This window comes from Carassius carassius, chromosome 17, assembly GCF_963082965.1.
Source record: "Carassius carassius chromosome 17, fCarCar2.1, whole genome shotgun sequence".
Taxonomy (NCBI): domain Eukaryota; kingdom Metazoa; phylum Chordata; class Actinopteri; order Cypriniformes; family Cyprinidae; genus Carassius; species Carassius carassius.
This window is the reverse complement of record NC_081771.1, coordinates 3179605-3196253: the sequence shown is the minus strand read 5'-3', so window position 1 is coordinate 3196253 and position 16649 is coordinate 3179605. Positions and strand designations below refer to the sequence as shown.

The following is a 16649-nucleotide window of genomic DNA, read 5'->3' as shown; positions in this document are numbered from 1 at the left end:
AACCAAGTGCAAACAGGGCCTCTACAGAATGTCCACTATTGACTCATTTGTCTGTTTTTATTGCTCAGAAATATGAGAAAAAGCTGACACTTAAATTAAATATAACTGAGAACTCTGTTAAATCTCTGAATGCTTTAAAAAAGCAACATCTGAGCGATACAATTTTCCGCTGAGTTGGTAAGAGGATGTTTTGGTATTAACAAATTTAACTAAGCCAAATCCAGCTAAATCTAGCAAAAAAAATAACTCTCTTTAGGAACATCCAGGGATCTTCTCAAAGGTAAAATGATTCATAGCTGAAGTAAATCATGTGTTTTATATTCTAAAAATGTATATCTATAGTTTAAGTTGACATTTGGGTTAGTATGCAAGTCCTCAGATGTTTCAAAATGTTTTGAAAGACATGATACATTTTAATGCAAGGACGCATTAATTTGATCAAAAGTGGCAGTAAAGATTTATATTTCAAACAAATGATGTTCTTTTGAACTATTCATCAAAAAAAAATGTATTTAATAAAATGTATCAAAATTCAACTTTGCATCACAGGAATAAATTACATTTAAAATACATTTTCAAATAAAAACCAGTTATTTTAAAGTGTAATAATATTTCACAATATTGCAGTTTTTCCTATATTTTTGATCAAATAAATGCAGCCTTGGTGAGCAAAAGAGACTTAAGTTATCTTCATTTAAGAGAATAAATTTAACATCACAAGAAAACGAACAGAAACAATAATTCCTTCTGTAGGTTAGGGTTAGTCTGTAGTCAACTTTATGTAAGGACTTGAATACAAATTTCCAGGTATCTTCATGTAGGTAAACATGAGTGTGTGTGTCTTACGTTTAACAGCTGGTCAAAGGCAAACTGAAAGCCGGTCTTGTAGTCTGTCGTCCCCTTGGCTTGCATGTTCATAACAGCCTCTTTGAAGATCTTCTTGTTTTTTATGTTGGCTTGGACCAGCGTGGTGAAGCAGGGCACCACGGCGTAGGCTTTCTCATTGAACTGACAGAGAGACAGACAGCAGCTGCTTCAGCAAGTTCATTAAAAGCTTCATTATTCATCTCCATTAGATCTCACAGCATCATCATTTCTGCTGTTAACACTCGCTTATGGAGTCACTTACACCTGACTGATTTCTCTCCCAATTCATCATTTGCTTCCACTGCAGATGAATCAACTCGTATGAAACTTGAAATCTATTTCAAATCTATTTCACAACACTGATCATCTGTATGGTTTAATAGTGCTCAAATCAGAACATCATTACATATTAGTCTTGTCTTCCAGGACAAAATATGTAACATCCTTCAAATATGAATCTTCTTTCTTGAGAGGCAAAGTTGTATAAGATATGCGTATATATATATATTAAATTATGTTTATTTTTGTAATCATTTCATTTTATCTTATTTATTGTTTTATTTTATAATTATTGTTTTAAACAGATCTCAGTAATTGTTTCACGATTTACAAAACAGAAACAGAGCCGTAGTTCTCTGACAAGCTATGCAAAATCGCCTTCATTATCGCAGAAGATATAATCGTAAGATTATGAAATTGACATGAAATCGTTTGTGATAATGACAGCCGTTTGCATATCTTCTCAGTGAACTACGGCTCTGTACAGTAAATGCTGCTCCATCTGAGAGCACTTGAAAATAACACATTTAATCCCGTTTTTACTCCAAATTCACTTCATAACGTCAGTCGAGTGTTTGAAATAATCCTTCTGTGAGATGATGTGGCTTCTTAAACAGAATAATAAAGCCACACAATTTTCCATTGTATTCTAAGCAGTGATAATGGCCATTTCGATTAGCATTTCATTATAGATATACTTTGTAATGATGAAAATTATAATAATAAGAACTAAGATTAGGCCTTCGGATGGAGATTTACTGCTTATTACAGAACTGTGCTTCACTGAAAGATACACATGAAAATCGCAGCTTCTGCCTAATCGTGACTTATTGCCTTAGCGATTTAATTTCGATTAATTGTGAAGCCCTACCCAAAATACATAACAAGTCTACATATCATGAATTTTTGCTTCTCGATAAACAATTTTCTTGCGAAGCCAGACTATGAAAGATATTGTCAAGACTTGTGATATGAATATATTTTGAATTTTTATTTTTCTAACCTCTCTAAAATATGGTCTTGTTATATTTTATTTAAATGTATTTATTTTTGAATTATTGTTTTAAACAGCTCACACAATTCTCAATAAATTTATCTCACACTTCTCCACTGAAAACAAAGAAATTCTTTATTCATAATTTTATTTTATAAATATTGTTTTAAACAGATCTCACTAAATGTTGTTTGATTTATGCTTAAATCAATGATAAAAAGTGTTAATATCATGCATTTTTGCTTCTCGAATAACCTGGACTTGTTTTAAGGATGTTTAGGTATTTGTAAAAAAAAAACATAAACTGTAAAAAAAAAAAAAAAAATTGAAAAGAAAAAAAAACAAAGAAAAAGATAAAGCACAGATCCTTGAGGTTTTTATGTGTTACCTTGAATCCTTACACTAGCACTACAGATTTTGATTATTATTATTTATTTATTTTTGACACACGGCTTAAACCTATGAAAGCTTGTTTCTACCATAGGATAAAAAAAAAATAACTGGGATTTTTTAAGGTCAAAATTCTGATACAAACACTCAAAATTAAATATATCTTTTTTACAGTTCTGACTTTATATCTCAAAATTCTGAACAGGTCAGAATTGTGAGATATAAACTTAGAATTGCAAGAAAAATGTCTGAATTGTGAGATTAAAGTTGCAATTAACTTTTTACATTTTGTTTTTATCCCATGGTGGAAACAAGCTTCCATAAATACCTTTCACATCAGTACAGCTTTACTGACTGAACAGAACTCAGCATAAAACATTTATGTGTGTGTGTGTGTGTGTGTGTGTGTGTGAGGAAGCACAGCTGTGAAAATCTGAGGTACATCCGGCAGTCTTGATTACAAGGTTCCACACCGCAGGTGCGGAGGAAAGAAAGTCCCAATGCAAACAAAAATAAAATGAGAAATGTTTCCTAAAACTGCCTATAGGAAAGAAAATTCCCTTTGAGCTCGCTTTTACTCTTCTTTGACAGAGAAAAGATTAAAGGGAGAGCAAATTGAGTCTTCATGAGAGAAATGTACCAATCCCAGACTCCTCAGACTCCCAGTCGGACTGATTCGGTTCATGAGTTCAACTCACTGACTCAGTGATTCTGCAGCTCACTGTAGGGAAAACTATCAGCAAAAAATGACTTGTACTGCAGTCTGTGCACACAAACTTTTATGGCGAATTTTGAAGCTACTGCTATTGCAATTAAATGGAAAAGAGTAACCAGCACAGTTTGAATCTCTCTTTTTGTGTTTCACAAGGAAACGAGGGTGCGTAACGCAAACTAAATTGTCATTTTTGGCTCAAATGGCCCATTTTGATTTCACATTACTCTAAGAGTCTGGAGGTAAACAGCAGTAAACACACAAAGTGATTCTAATGTGGTCTAAGACTGCTTTTCTTCAGCGGGCTGCAGAATAGGCTGTGTCCCGGTTCAGATCCAGGATTAGGAAACACTCACTAAGAGCCCCGGATCAGCCCAGATTACTGGCATGGGCCTTCCAATACGCTAATGTTTCATTATGTGTGTGTGTCTGTGTATATGTGCATGCATACTTGTGTGGGTTGTGTTTGTGGGCTGCTACTGGGTCATCACAATAAATCAACCCTCTTTAGATTAAATGTAACATTGTCTGCATTTTACATTTTCATACAAGTTCAGATTCCTGGAGGATTCACACAAATGTTGTCTCAAATGTAATCACTATCAATAACAGCATATTCCCACTTAAGCAATATATATATATATATATAAAATAAAAAATGTAATGGACATAAAATTGTAATGCATTTACAACATGGGGGTTATGCCAAATTAACTGTTGAAACTATTTAAAAAAGATATGAAAAAACCTACCCGAGCCACATTTACGTAGTCGTCATCAGAAAGTGTGTCCAGCATCTCGATGACAGAAGTTTTCATCAGCTTCAGGGTCAGTCCACTGACACTACCGCTCCTACAAACACACAAATACATCACACACACTGAACATGACAACATTTATCTAACAAACCAGTCATGTCTCAAAACAGCAGTGCACTGCAACACAAGCCCATAACTGCCGTTGCTAAGCAGAACCTGTTGCTAAGTGTCTCCCTCATCTCTGTCCATCAAAAGTAAATTGCAGACAGCATGTTAAAAAGCGCCATCTTCACAGACAGAACGGAGACAGTCGATCTTCAAAAACAAAGTATATTTGAATTCTATGCTGCAGATTGGATTTATTAATAGCCTACAGCAGCTATTGAAAAAGCTATCATAGAGCACGAGTTCAAGTGTAATTTGGCTTCCAGAGTTAGAAGGTTTAATAAGGACGAACACATTGGGGGAAAAAAAAACTCTGGTGACAGCACTTTTGTCTCATGCTTCCGGTTGTCACAATGAGATTAGTCTAAAATTGTCAGAAACGTTCAGTGTGATGGTGCTTTTGATTGGCATGAGATTGCCTTGGCAAAGCGACAGCTGCGATTGGTGTATTTTTAATTAGATATCGGTATCTATTTAAGGTTATGGAGGATTGCCAAACAGTTATAATGAACCTCCATTAAGCAGTTTTTCTAGAGAGGTTGACTTAAGAATATTAATGATTTTTTGAAGATAATGTACATAATGGCTGTATGATTGAGGCAATCACTTATTTGTTCAACTACACAGCAGTGTTACAAATGACTCTAAATGCACAACACTTAAGGTTTGATAACTAAAAGATTTCAAAAGAAGGTCTTGATGATTCACTAAACGTGGCATTTAACAATCATGCATTTCATTATAGCTAAAAGGAGAATTCTATGAACTCAAAAAATGCAATGCATACCTTTAAACAAATTCATCAGTAAACATAACTGTTTATGTATGATGCGAAAGCTTTATTGAGATTATGCATTTTAGAGGTTAGATAAGATCAGAGTCACAGGAGGTTTTTTTTCTCCACTAGCAGCTCAGATATCGGCAACAGTAATGCCATTTTTCATTGCATATAACCTCTAAGTCATATTTCAGGAACACAGTAGCATTTTGATGTTGAGGCATGAGGTTAAGAAGATGGAATAATGTTCTTCTCAGCCGACAGGTGGCAGTAGAGCACCACACTGCTGTTGAGGCATCATAAACAACACATTTATCAACTCAGATGACAGTGTGTGTGTTAATGCAGTGCATATGAGACACACAGAGAGACAGATGGAGAGTGTGTTCGAGAGGATACTTACACGTCCACGATGATGACCATGTCCTTGGGAGAAGAAGCTCCCTGAATGTACCTAGTAAAAGTACAAAAAAAGACTAGTCAGTGCTGATATTAAAGAGTTCATTGAGATTTAAAATGCTAAATAAAACAATAAGCTCTAAGAGGCAGTGAGTTACAGTGATTATACCATGATTAAAGACTCAATATAAAGTCTTAACAATGGTTTTACCAGACTCATCTGGCTAGTTGCTTTTATAAAATATCATTAATAAAGTAAATTAGCTCATAAGTCAAATCTGCAGGTGGTTTACAGGCAACCAACACAATTTCTAACGCATCTAAATAATCAGCATGATTAGAATTTTGCTGGAAAACCTGTCGTTCATCTATAAATCGTATCTGATTTATAGTTTACACTATTTAAAGTAACCATAAGAATAACTTTTCTTTAGTTAGTAATATTTTCAAGATGAACATTTACTGGACTGATGCAACTTAGGTTTGCTTGATTATCCATACATCGTTTTTTTGAAAAAGCATTTTCGAATAATCCAATTTGATCATCAGGCTTTAGAGGGACATTTATTTGGTCATCTCTCAATCATCATTTTATTACATTATATGTTTTAAAACCACATAGCTTTGATCATAAAACCAAGCATTTAAATATCATCTTACTGCAATAGCAGACATATTATTGGGAGATATACTAGGCCAACTGATATTTACATGCATTATATTGATTTACATTACAAACAGAAATTCATCTTAAATTTTTTTGGCCATATAAACATCAGCACTTTGGCAAATTGCACATTTTAGCTCAATTTTGTGAGCTTTTTTCTTGAGTTTGAGCTACTCTCCAGTTTCATACAACTAACTATTATTTCACATGTCAAGTTTTATAAAAAAAAATAGTTCACAAAAACTAAGCACAGGTCTTTTTTCCAGCTCACTGTCCCCAATCATGATCCTCTGATTTGTCTTGAATGTGCGCTAAGCTAACCTAAAAGTCCGAGAAGCACAGCGTCAGGTGAAGCGTCAAACCGGACGGCCATTTATTCTCCGGCTGACTCATTGGCCCGCTGACAAACGCATTATGCAGTCCGCCCATCTCTCTGTGTCTTTGTGCAAGCGCTAGCAGATCGTGCGGCAAGGAGAGACACTTTGTCTCGAGCCATTTTTAGCATGGTGCTCAATCTGAGCGTGGAAAGACAATGAGTGATGCATGGCACTTTTGTGTCAGTGACAACAAAATAAATAAATAAACGGCCTAACGCCGCATCTGTCCACCGCTGATAGAGGCTGACATATAGAAAACACTAGTGCAGCCATTTTCACTCTTCCCCGTGCAATTAAAAAGGCATTACACCTGACAATCAAAGCAAGAGACTGATCCACGTCGTCAAGTCGTTGTCTTCAGAAGACTTGGAAAAGCACTTCTTCTTCTGCGTGGCGAGGTGATTGGCTGTCGTGCAGACAGGTAGTTAGCGCTTTGTGTTCGCGGGAGCAGACCGATCGTCGAGGGTCTCTTCTACGGCGGTAATCAGGCTGAAGAGGCGACGTGAGAAGTGGTGCCAGGTGCCCGTGGCTCGTTGAGGAAGGGTTTTTTTAAGCATGGCTAAGCTCTGGAAAAATGGAAAAGCCCTGGCGAGCCACGAAAGCCCACAAGCGCACTCCACTGCAAACCTGTACGCTGACCTCTGACCCTCATTTTGGAGGCCAATCCAGTCTTAATGCCACTGGAGAGTGCTAGCCGTGGAAGGAGGACAAACACAGCTGAAAGACTGTTTAAAGCTGACAATAACAATGCTCAGGCATGAGTACAAAGCTTTTGGCACTAGAAGTGGGTTCAATTAATTTAGTTCTTGATAATTGAAGATGCTACCCGAAAGGTCAAAGTTTTTCTTTTTAAGCACGGTGCTACAAATTAATCATTTTAATTACAAAAGGCTTTCATTTGAATAAGTATAATGTGAGTGAGAAAATGGAGACTATGCTTATTATACACCAATACTGTATGTACGTGAACCCCTATTACTAGTTTATGCTACACAAATTGTGCATTCAAATCATTTTACTATCTTAAAGTAGTGAATAGTAACTCTGAATCTGTGAAAAATAGAAATTCAGTCATCATTTATTCTCCCTCATGTCATTTCAAACCTGTATGACTTTCTTTCTTTTAGAAGAACATATGGAGAATATGTTTTAAAAGATGTTTTTTTTCTCTCTCTCTCCATGCAATGAATGTTATTTGGACCCCAGTACTAAAATATTTACATTTTTGGGGTTAACTATACCTTTAATTTACTATACGTTTTTGAAATATCTTATGCTCACTTGGGATGCATTTATGTGATCAGAAATACGGGAAAAACAGCAATTTGCTCAGAAGATTTAAAATCAGGAAAAATGTCTTGTTATTTTTTTAAAACAGTTGAGCTCCTGGAAATCATGATACAGATTCTTCAGGATTCTTTAACGAATAGAAAGTAAAAAAGAACAGCATTTATTTAAAATATAAATCTTTTACTGAGTAAATGGTAGTGTATGAATTATATATAAGGACATGGAATAATGACGCATTCTACTATTATGACTCATGTACGGTGATTTTCAATATTCTTGAAGCTTAAAGCTCCAGTCCTTATTCATTACAACTGCATATCCTTCCTCGACTGTTATAATTCTTTAAAATCCATCCGTGCTTCGTGGTCAAACATCACACAGGTTTGGATTGATATAAGACTGCAGTTTAATTACTTAATTAAATTACACTATGAGTATCTTATAGCTTGCCAAGCTACAGTTTCAAATTAGCATGCTAACATCAGCCCTCTCAATATGACATCAGACGCTGCAAAAATAATTTCTGCTCCATCTCTGCGAGAAACATAGAGGTACACTAGATTTCTCCATATTTAAAATTCATTTCTCAGCTCTGTTTGCTTTTATGCAATCAATCCACTGCACTGGATTCAGTTTGTGCCATGTTTGCTCATGTTCTTATTTCTAATAATGCCACCCAGTGTTTCTGCTCAAACAAACACACATTTCCATGAATACAGTTTCAGTAAACACAGGAGGCATAATTGGAGGTTGAGAGGAGCGCCTTAGGAGCAACGATAAAACTCCACAAAAAAAAAACCTAATGAAATTTTCCAAGCCTAAAAGATGCACATGCCTCATAAACACCGCACATGATGAAAAATCAATGAACTAAATGAAGGAAATGAGTTTGCTCAGGATTGAATGTGTGGACTCAATCCTGAGTTGGATGTGTGTGAATAAGTGTAAATGTTGGGTATGACAAACATACACAAAAACATGAAGTCTACATACATTTTTTTAATGTAACTTTGTGTTTGTGTGTTACAGTGTTCATATGGAAAACACAAAAACATGGAATAAAAACAGAAATTTCATATATTTATCAATTTCATAATTTCTATATAGTTTGTATGTATTCATTATATCACATTTATTAATAATATTAAACTAAATATATCAGAATTTGTGTCAAATTAACGTGATAATAAATGCATTTTTTTTGTCAACAAGTAATTATAGTTGTATAGTATAAGAAATGCCATAAGTCTGAATGCACCTTAAAATCAACATTAAATTGAGTATTTTTTTTTAAAAACCAGACTTATTTGGAAAAAGGCTGAACAAAAAAGAATGTAATGTATCGTTGACTTTAAGAGAAACACTGATGAAATCATCACGATCTCTTTGGTTGGTCAGATTTACTCTAGGAGTCAATTAAAGCTGGGCAGCAGGTCCGAGCGTGCCACTATCATTCACCATCACTCTGTGGGTTCTGTTTCTTTTGGCAATGGTATTTTTCACTCTCCAGTCTATATTCATCTCCGCTCTGTGACAGTGATGCTTGGCTCACTGTACCATCGGTGGATCAGCCTGATGGATCCAGATGTGCAGTTTCTGCATGGATTGCACTCCGTAATTACCCCTCCACCGAGGCCCAGTGATGCCATTCCTTCCCAGTCATTACCCACACTCCCCAGCGCCCTGGCCAGGTGACATGCAGATGGGCCACCACAAACCCGGACCCCCGTCCACCCTCTTACTCACTAAACACACACGCTCAGGAAGGTCCTTCAGCAGCACAGTCATCAAGAGCATCTGCTGCAGTACCACCAAACCTTAAGACACACCCACTCAATCTTCATTATTAGAAAACGATCGGAAATATAAATAATGAAGCCAAATCAGCTATGAAAAACACGATGGAGAATGAGAATTAGTGATCGAATTCTCATACATCTGACTTTTTCCTCTAGATTCCAGCTCTGCTTCATGAGGTGCATCACGTGATGCTTTTCCTTCACTAAAAATACAATTCTTATTCATGCAAAATAAAGTTCAATTTACATTTATGTACAAAACCTTTAAGCAAGTGGCTTTAGATTTTTAAGATTTAAAAATGTAATGAAAAAATCAAGTGTGCCCATATTTTAGACTAGTAGTATACAGATAACCTGAATCTAAAATAAACTTGCAAATGGCAAGTGATTTGATATTTAAATTTGTACATTTAGCGGGTGCTTTTATTCAAATGAAGAACATCACAAACAATTTCTCTTAAGAGCCAACAATATTCGTAGTACACAATGCCATGTTTACAGAATAAACTAGATTAATACACAAGCTAGAGCAGAAGAGAAATGCCTTTTTTTCCTTTTTTGTATTAAATATGAAGGTATATACACTTACGTTAATTTAAATAAAATAAGAGAATATTAGCATTTGTCCAATTAAAATACCTTTATTTAAAAACAGAGTATTTTTTATGATTGTGAAGGTGTATATTTTATCAATAGATGCATTCTTTGGGAACTGAATTCACTTTGAGATTGTTACTGCCATGCTCTAGCAGTTCAGCGATATATTAATACATTCTGTGTTCTCTTACATTGTTTAGCTGCTTTTCCTTTCTTTCCACCTGACGTTCCACATTAACCAGTCTTTCTGTGAAATGCCAGAGAACAGTTGAGGTCACTCCCAGTGATTCTGTTTCTCAAATGTTTGGTGTGGTGGCTTAACAGCAGGAATGCGTCACAACTTAAAGTTTAAAACTAAAAGAAAAAACACAGCAGGACAAAATATCATTCTTCCACTGCAATTCAAGACATGCTGATGTTAAGAATGAAAACCTGCATACTCATTATTTTTTTAATAAAACAGTACATGAACATTTTTTATATTTTAAATATTAATATATTATAATTATAATTTCTAATTAATGAACCATTTTATAATATTATTTAATTTTACATATTTAATTAAAAAATAGCATGTATCCTTTTATATTTTTTTTATGAAATATTATGTGGAAATGTTAAATATTTATTTGAAATATGAAATATACTGTAATATATGATTTATTTTATTATTATCATTTGATATTTATCAAATAAATAAATATCAGATATCAATAATTCTATCCAGAGTATGCAGAGGTTCCTATTACCTGGAAAAATGTTGAGTATATGATACTACATTTTAATGTGTTTGCTTTTGCTTTTCAGTCTTGCATAGCAAAAGCAAACACATTAAAATGTAGAATCATATACTCAACATTTTTCCAGTTAATAGGAACCTCTGCATACTTATAACATTATTTAGTTTAATTTCTTTGATAAGATTTTATATATAAATATTTGTATATAAAATCAAGTTATCATCTCAGCAATAATTTATTTTGCTATTTTAAAATTTACTTTAACGAATACCTGATCAAATCATGTTGGAGTTGATAAACGTGGTCAAGATGAATGCATTGCATTGTGAGAAACAACCAAATCAAGCAAAATGTTTTATTACACATTGCACATTTTTCTAAGTTTTCAGAAATGTGCATATTAAGAACCATACCGTATACCGCAAAAATAGTATGAGTAATATACTAGTATGCTATTCCATGCACAGTCCAATTCAAAAAGCATTCCTCAAAGTTACAGGCCAAAGCGAAAATTTGACTTGCACACTTTGACAAGTGTTAATTTCAGAGAGCATGGAAAAGACGACACAATAAATAATAAACTAATAAAATAATAAACCTAGAAAACGACAAGCATTCACTGTAATACTGTAATACTGACTTCAACATAATTGTGCACAGTAAACAGGTTAACCCAGCAAACGACAGTCTGGCCGTGTGTATGAAAGCGCAAAGGCTGGAGGGGCAAAAAAAAAAAAACCTCATCACAAAAACGTCCCATTTCCAAGCGCAGACAGAAAACACATTTCCCGGGAAGGTGCTGGAAAAGTAAAAGCACGGACTGACATTGTAATGTGCCTTGTGTCGCTTTGATTGTGTTGCATTCCCTCAATAGGAGAAAGACATTGGAATTCATGAGGTATTTTTATCATGGTGCAGCGTGGGTAAAAATCAATGCATTACCTCGAGAGCGAGAGTGTGTCTGACCTTGCCTGTCTGTCTCTCCCCGTCTCGCTCTCCTATTCCTGTTTCTCACGCTCTCACATTAAAAATGAGTTAATTATAGGAGCTTATCGAGGCTGAAACGATATGGCTGACTTACACATGTGTACAGATGCCGGTTTCCCACTGTCACAATCTGCAGGTGCCATGCAGCTCATGATGGGGTTTATTGAAGTGTACTGACTTCACTTCCCTTTAAATGCGTGTGTACAGACATGTGTGTTGAAGGATTTGTGTGTGTGTGTGTGTGTGTGTGTGTGCGCTGCGCTCTCGGCTCTCCTTTGGATGTGTTCTTCAATAGATTGAATTAAGATTAAAACACTGAGGCCTGTGAAGCAGGTGAGCTGTGGGAAAGAGATGTTATTGTGTGTTTATTCTGATTTTTACTTGCTTGATTATGCAATAAATTGATGGCGAGGTCAGCGGATCTGTATGGATGGATGACCAGTCAGTTTGTCCTTTAAGGCTTTCATAGAGATTAAACTAGCAGCGAAACATAATACGTTGCATGAATTCAAAACAGAACCTCTTCAAATCTTATTTTGGTTTATTATCATTATTGTGAGTCTAAGTGATGTTAAGATCTTAATGCTGAACTTAATTATAGGCAATAAACTACAAATAAAAGTACCAACTATTGTACTATGATGGTTGTTTGAACATATACCGTGGTAATTTTACAATATTCATTAAAGTGCCTTGGAAAACCATTATAGTACTTCACATAATACATATGATAATACTATGGTACTTAAAAAAAAATAAAAACATGGAAAAATATTACTGCTGAAAATGATGTAACATGGTATTTACGAGGTCATAATGGTAGTAATAGGATGGTACTTTGAAACAGACCATGGTAATCAAATTCATGCACCATATCCAAGAATACCAAGGTACCTTTACAAAAAATATAGTAATTTAAAATTATACCATTGGGCTTAAATGTATTTACTATGGCATTTTACTACCATTTAACTACCAAAAAATATAAAGTTTTTTTTAAAAAATATTTTACTATGGTACTATCATAGTTTTCTTTACATGTGCCATGGTAATTTTGCAGAATTCATTGATGGACCCTGGAACATTGTAACAAGTTCTGTTGCAGCACTATTGTACAGTACATGGATAGTAACATTATGGTGCTTTGAAAAATACCATGATGCTGAAATTCATGTAACAGGGTATTTACATGCGGTAGATGGTAAAAATATGAAATATACCACTGTAATGAAATTCACTTACCAGGGTACGTCCAGGAATACCACGGTACTATCACGGCACTTTTTTGTAAGTGTTCCTTTCCAAAAAAATGGACTCTGGCAGAACCATGGTATCAGATGATAATACTATGGTACTTTAAAATAAATGGAACTGAACTATGCATTGGATCCCTCATTCAATATCTGGATTTTATCACTGGACTGCAAACATTAATGCAAATTAGATTCTCAAAGTGCATTTGCACTGAAACACACTGACGTGTCAGTGTTAAATTTGACCGGAGAGCAGACAGAGGGCTGACAGGCCTCCATCTAGTTTGGCCAGCTCTTCTTGGAGTTTGAGCAGCCACAATAATATTTACTTAGGAGCCAGATTGACTTTTCTCAGAAATCAATACGTGCTTTGGCTGTGCTGAATATCTGCTACGCTGGGCTGAACCTGCATGGTAATGGCTTCTCTGTAACGCTCCGATAACAAAACATACACCTCTCTCTGTTTCTCCTTCAAACTCTTCCAATCAATCCTCGTGCCTTTAGCCGTCGCTCACGCTCTCTCCTCCAAATCTTCACCTTCTCCCACCATCCTTTGCTAACTTGTGTAGACATACGTTATAATAGAGGTGTGTTAATAATTCATGTCAGAGCAATTGGAGACAATTAAGTGATTGCCTGGGTCATTTATTTTCCAAGCAGAGTCAGAGTTGGGTAGAGAGTGTCAGAGTGTCGATCACCTCCACCAAACATCTCTTCAAAAGCTGTTTTCTGTTTGTCAGAGACACCAATGAGATTAAATACAGAACAGATGAAGACCTGTCCTGATGTTTCTCCTTAAAGGGATAGTTCACCTAAAAATGAAAAATCTCATGTTGCTCCAAATCTAGATAAATGTCTTTCTTTTGTTGAACACGAAAGAAGATATTTTGAAGAATGTTGTAACTAAACAGTTGCTGGCAGACATTGACTTCCACAGTATGGAAAAATACTATGGAAGTGAATGGGGACCAGAAACTTTCTTTTGAACAACTCGAGTGTTAAAAAAAATGATGACAAGATAAATATTTTATATATAAAAATCTTACTTTTTTCATCAGTTTAAAAATATTTTTTTCACAAGTTTACGTTATTAAACAATATATAAAACATAAAATATTGTTTTAGAAATACAAAATTTCTATAAAAAAAAAAGAAAGAAAAAAAAAATATATATATACATTTATAAAAAGTTTGGTCATACCTCACACTGCACAGAGACGTATGAAAACTGAAGCAGCATGTTGAGCAGAGCGCCTGCTGATAGTAATTCATCATCCCTGCACTTATAGAGCTGTTGTGCTTCTGTACAGCACCGCTAGCCTACACACTCACAAAAGCATTAAAAGCAACTCATTAAGTCTGAAGAGCGTGTTGCATCACAACAAAAACAATGTAGAGCTCGCCCCGGCTCATTGGCAACATTAGCGCTTTGTCAGCCAAACTAGCTAGCTAGCTGCCTGCTTCTTACAGGTATATTGGGGATTGTTTTTTTTTGCGCCGGAGACACTTTCCCTGAGTGTGAACTTAATTACTCTGTCAAAGAGGAGACTCATTAGTGCCTTGCTAAGACTCCCGTACTCCGGGAAACACCGCGGCATGCTCATCCAGCCAGCTAACACGCCAGCACCTGATAACAACTTGTTTTCCATTTAAACATCTTGCTTTTCTCTCTAAACAGCTTCTTCTTTCTTCATTAAGTAGACAGAGATGTATTTCTGTGGATGATCGTCTCTCTGTTGGGTTGATGTGGCGTAGCGGCTGAAGATATGCCCTCGATAATGACGCCTAAACCCGAGCTAAACCTGAGGGGATTGTTCCAATAACAAGTGTACTATGAGTCGCTTTGGCCCAGGCTAATGCACTGCTGCTACTTATATCACGCACAAAAAGATGTACTTTGCTGTTAATGAGAAAGTCAGTATAGTTTTGAGTGTACAGCAAAATTTGGCCCATATTTCCAGTGACTATCACATCAAAAATATGCATGTGGATATAAATAAAGGCATGAATACTGTTATAAATAAATCCTTAAAAAAACTATAACTAACAACTTCAGCTAAAAAAAAAAAAAAAAAATGCTACATTTAAATAACTAAATAAACATAACTTAAAGAATAAAACTGATTAATAAATAAAATGACTTCAGCATAAAATAAATAAATAAATATTTTAACGTCATCTAAATGCATAAGACATAAATACTAAACTTCTGCTGAATTAATAAAAATATCAAATTTAGACTTAAATGTATAAATAAATAAATAAATAACTCCAGACAAATAGTTAAATAACTGAAGTTAAATAAAAATTAAATAAATAAAATAACTTCAGCCTAATGAATGCACAAGTAAATAAATAAATAACATGCAGAATGACTGAATGAATTTAAATAACTTCAGAGAAATAAAAGCACCAGTAAAAACACAAATAAATACTTTAAATTAAGCTAAATAAAATCAATTAATTAAAATTACTTTACTTTATTTATAACATTTAAATATCTAATTTAAATCCAGCTAAATAAATACATAATTTGTAAATGAAAAATAAATTTTGCTAACTAAAAATAACTTTAGCTGAAAAATGAATGTTGCAAACAATTTCAGCCAGTTTTCCATTGATGTGCTCTTCATAGCTAGGTTTAATTCTCATTTTGGAGGCTGCACTTGAGCCAGGCTTGTACCCTGCTCTGCCATGACAGTAGTTGATGTGAAAGAGAAAACTGACTGTAGAAGACAGTTTATGCTAAATCTTGCTACAGAGTCCCTTAAACAGCACATACTGCTGCAGGAACGCAACGGCGCAGGAAATCTCAATGTAAAGTCTCTCCTATAGATCTGAGGGAGTACATGAGCCAGATGCTGCTGACACACATCCTGACCCCCGGTCTAGACGGCACTGTAAACTGTGGCAGCCTGACTTCATTTGAACTTCACACGCTTGCTTGCTCTTTGCAGCAGGAGCCGGAGAAAACAACAAGATCAAAGTCAGACTAAATGGAGTATTTCCTTGGCCGTACTCAACAGTACTCACCACGGGCGTCTCCTCACATCATACAGGTCAATCTTGTTGGGCGCTCTCCACTTTGTGGCTACAGAGAGAACAGGACACACTCAGAGTTTGCTGGCAGAACTGGATGCACTGTGGTTTACAGCAGAAGAGCTTTACCGGGGTAGTATCTGGTGACTCCGGTGGCGCTGCCGAACACCTGCCAGCGCAGTGAAGGATCCTCACGGCTGTTTTCAATGAAGACCCTCTCCAGAGACTGAGTCCAGTTCAGCTCGTTCAGGATCGTGGGAGCTGCGGGACACACCAAGATCACACCATTATGAAACATCAAATTCTGTGGACAAACATTTCAAATTGGACAAGCTTCAAGCATACACATATGATTTACATTTTGCTATTAATTCATATATTTTCAGTCTTTTTAGTTATTATATACACTAAAGTTCAAAATGGTGTCAGTATGTTTTTTTATTTTTTAAAGAAATTAGTACTTTTTTTCAGCAAAGGTGCATTAAATTGATCAAAGGATACATTAAAGGCAATTATAATGTCTATTTCAAATAAATTCTCCAATGTTTTTCACAAAAT

The 16649-nt window shown here is 35.2% G+C and overlaps 1 protein-coding gene across 3 annotated transcripts in view; it reads right to left on the bottom strand.

Moving 5' to 3' along the window:
- The window catches only part of LOC132160759 (voltage-dependent calcium channel subunit alpha-2/delta-2-like), a 302784-nt gene that overhangs the window by 32164 nt on the left and 253971 nt on the right, over positions 1-16649 (bottom strand). For all 3 annotated transcript variants that reach the window (XM_059570442.1, XM_059570440.1, XM_059570441.1), the window contains exons 7-11: positions 16221-16352; positions 16086-16143; positions 5347-5397; positions 3995-4094; positions 847-1008 (exon numbers count right to left, since the gene is read on the bottom strand). In XM_059570442.1, the coding sequence (XP_059426425.1) occupies positions 847-1008; positions 3995-4094; positions 5347-5397; positions 16086-16143; positions 16221-16352 (503 nt within the window). The remainder of the gene's footprint in view (positions 1-846; positions 1009-3994; positions 4095-5346; positions 5398-16085; positions 16144-16220; positions 16353-16649) is intronic.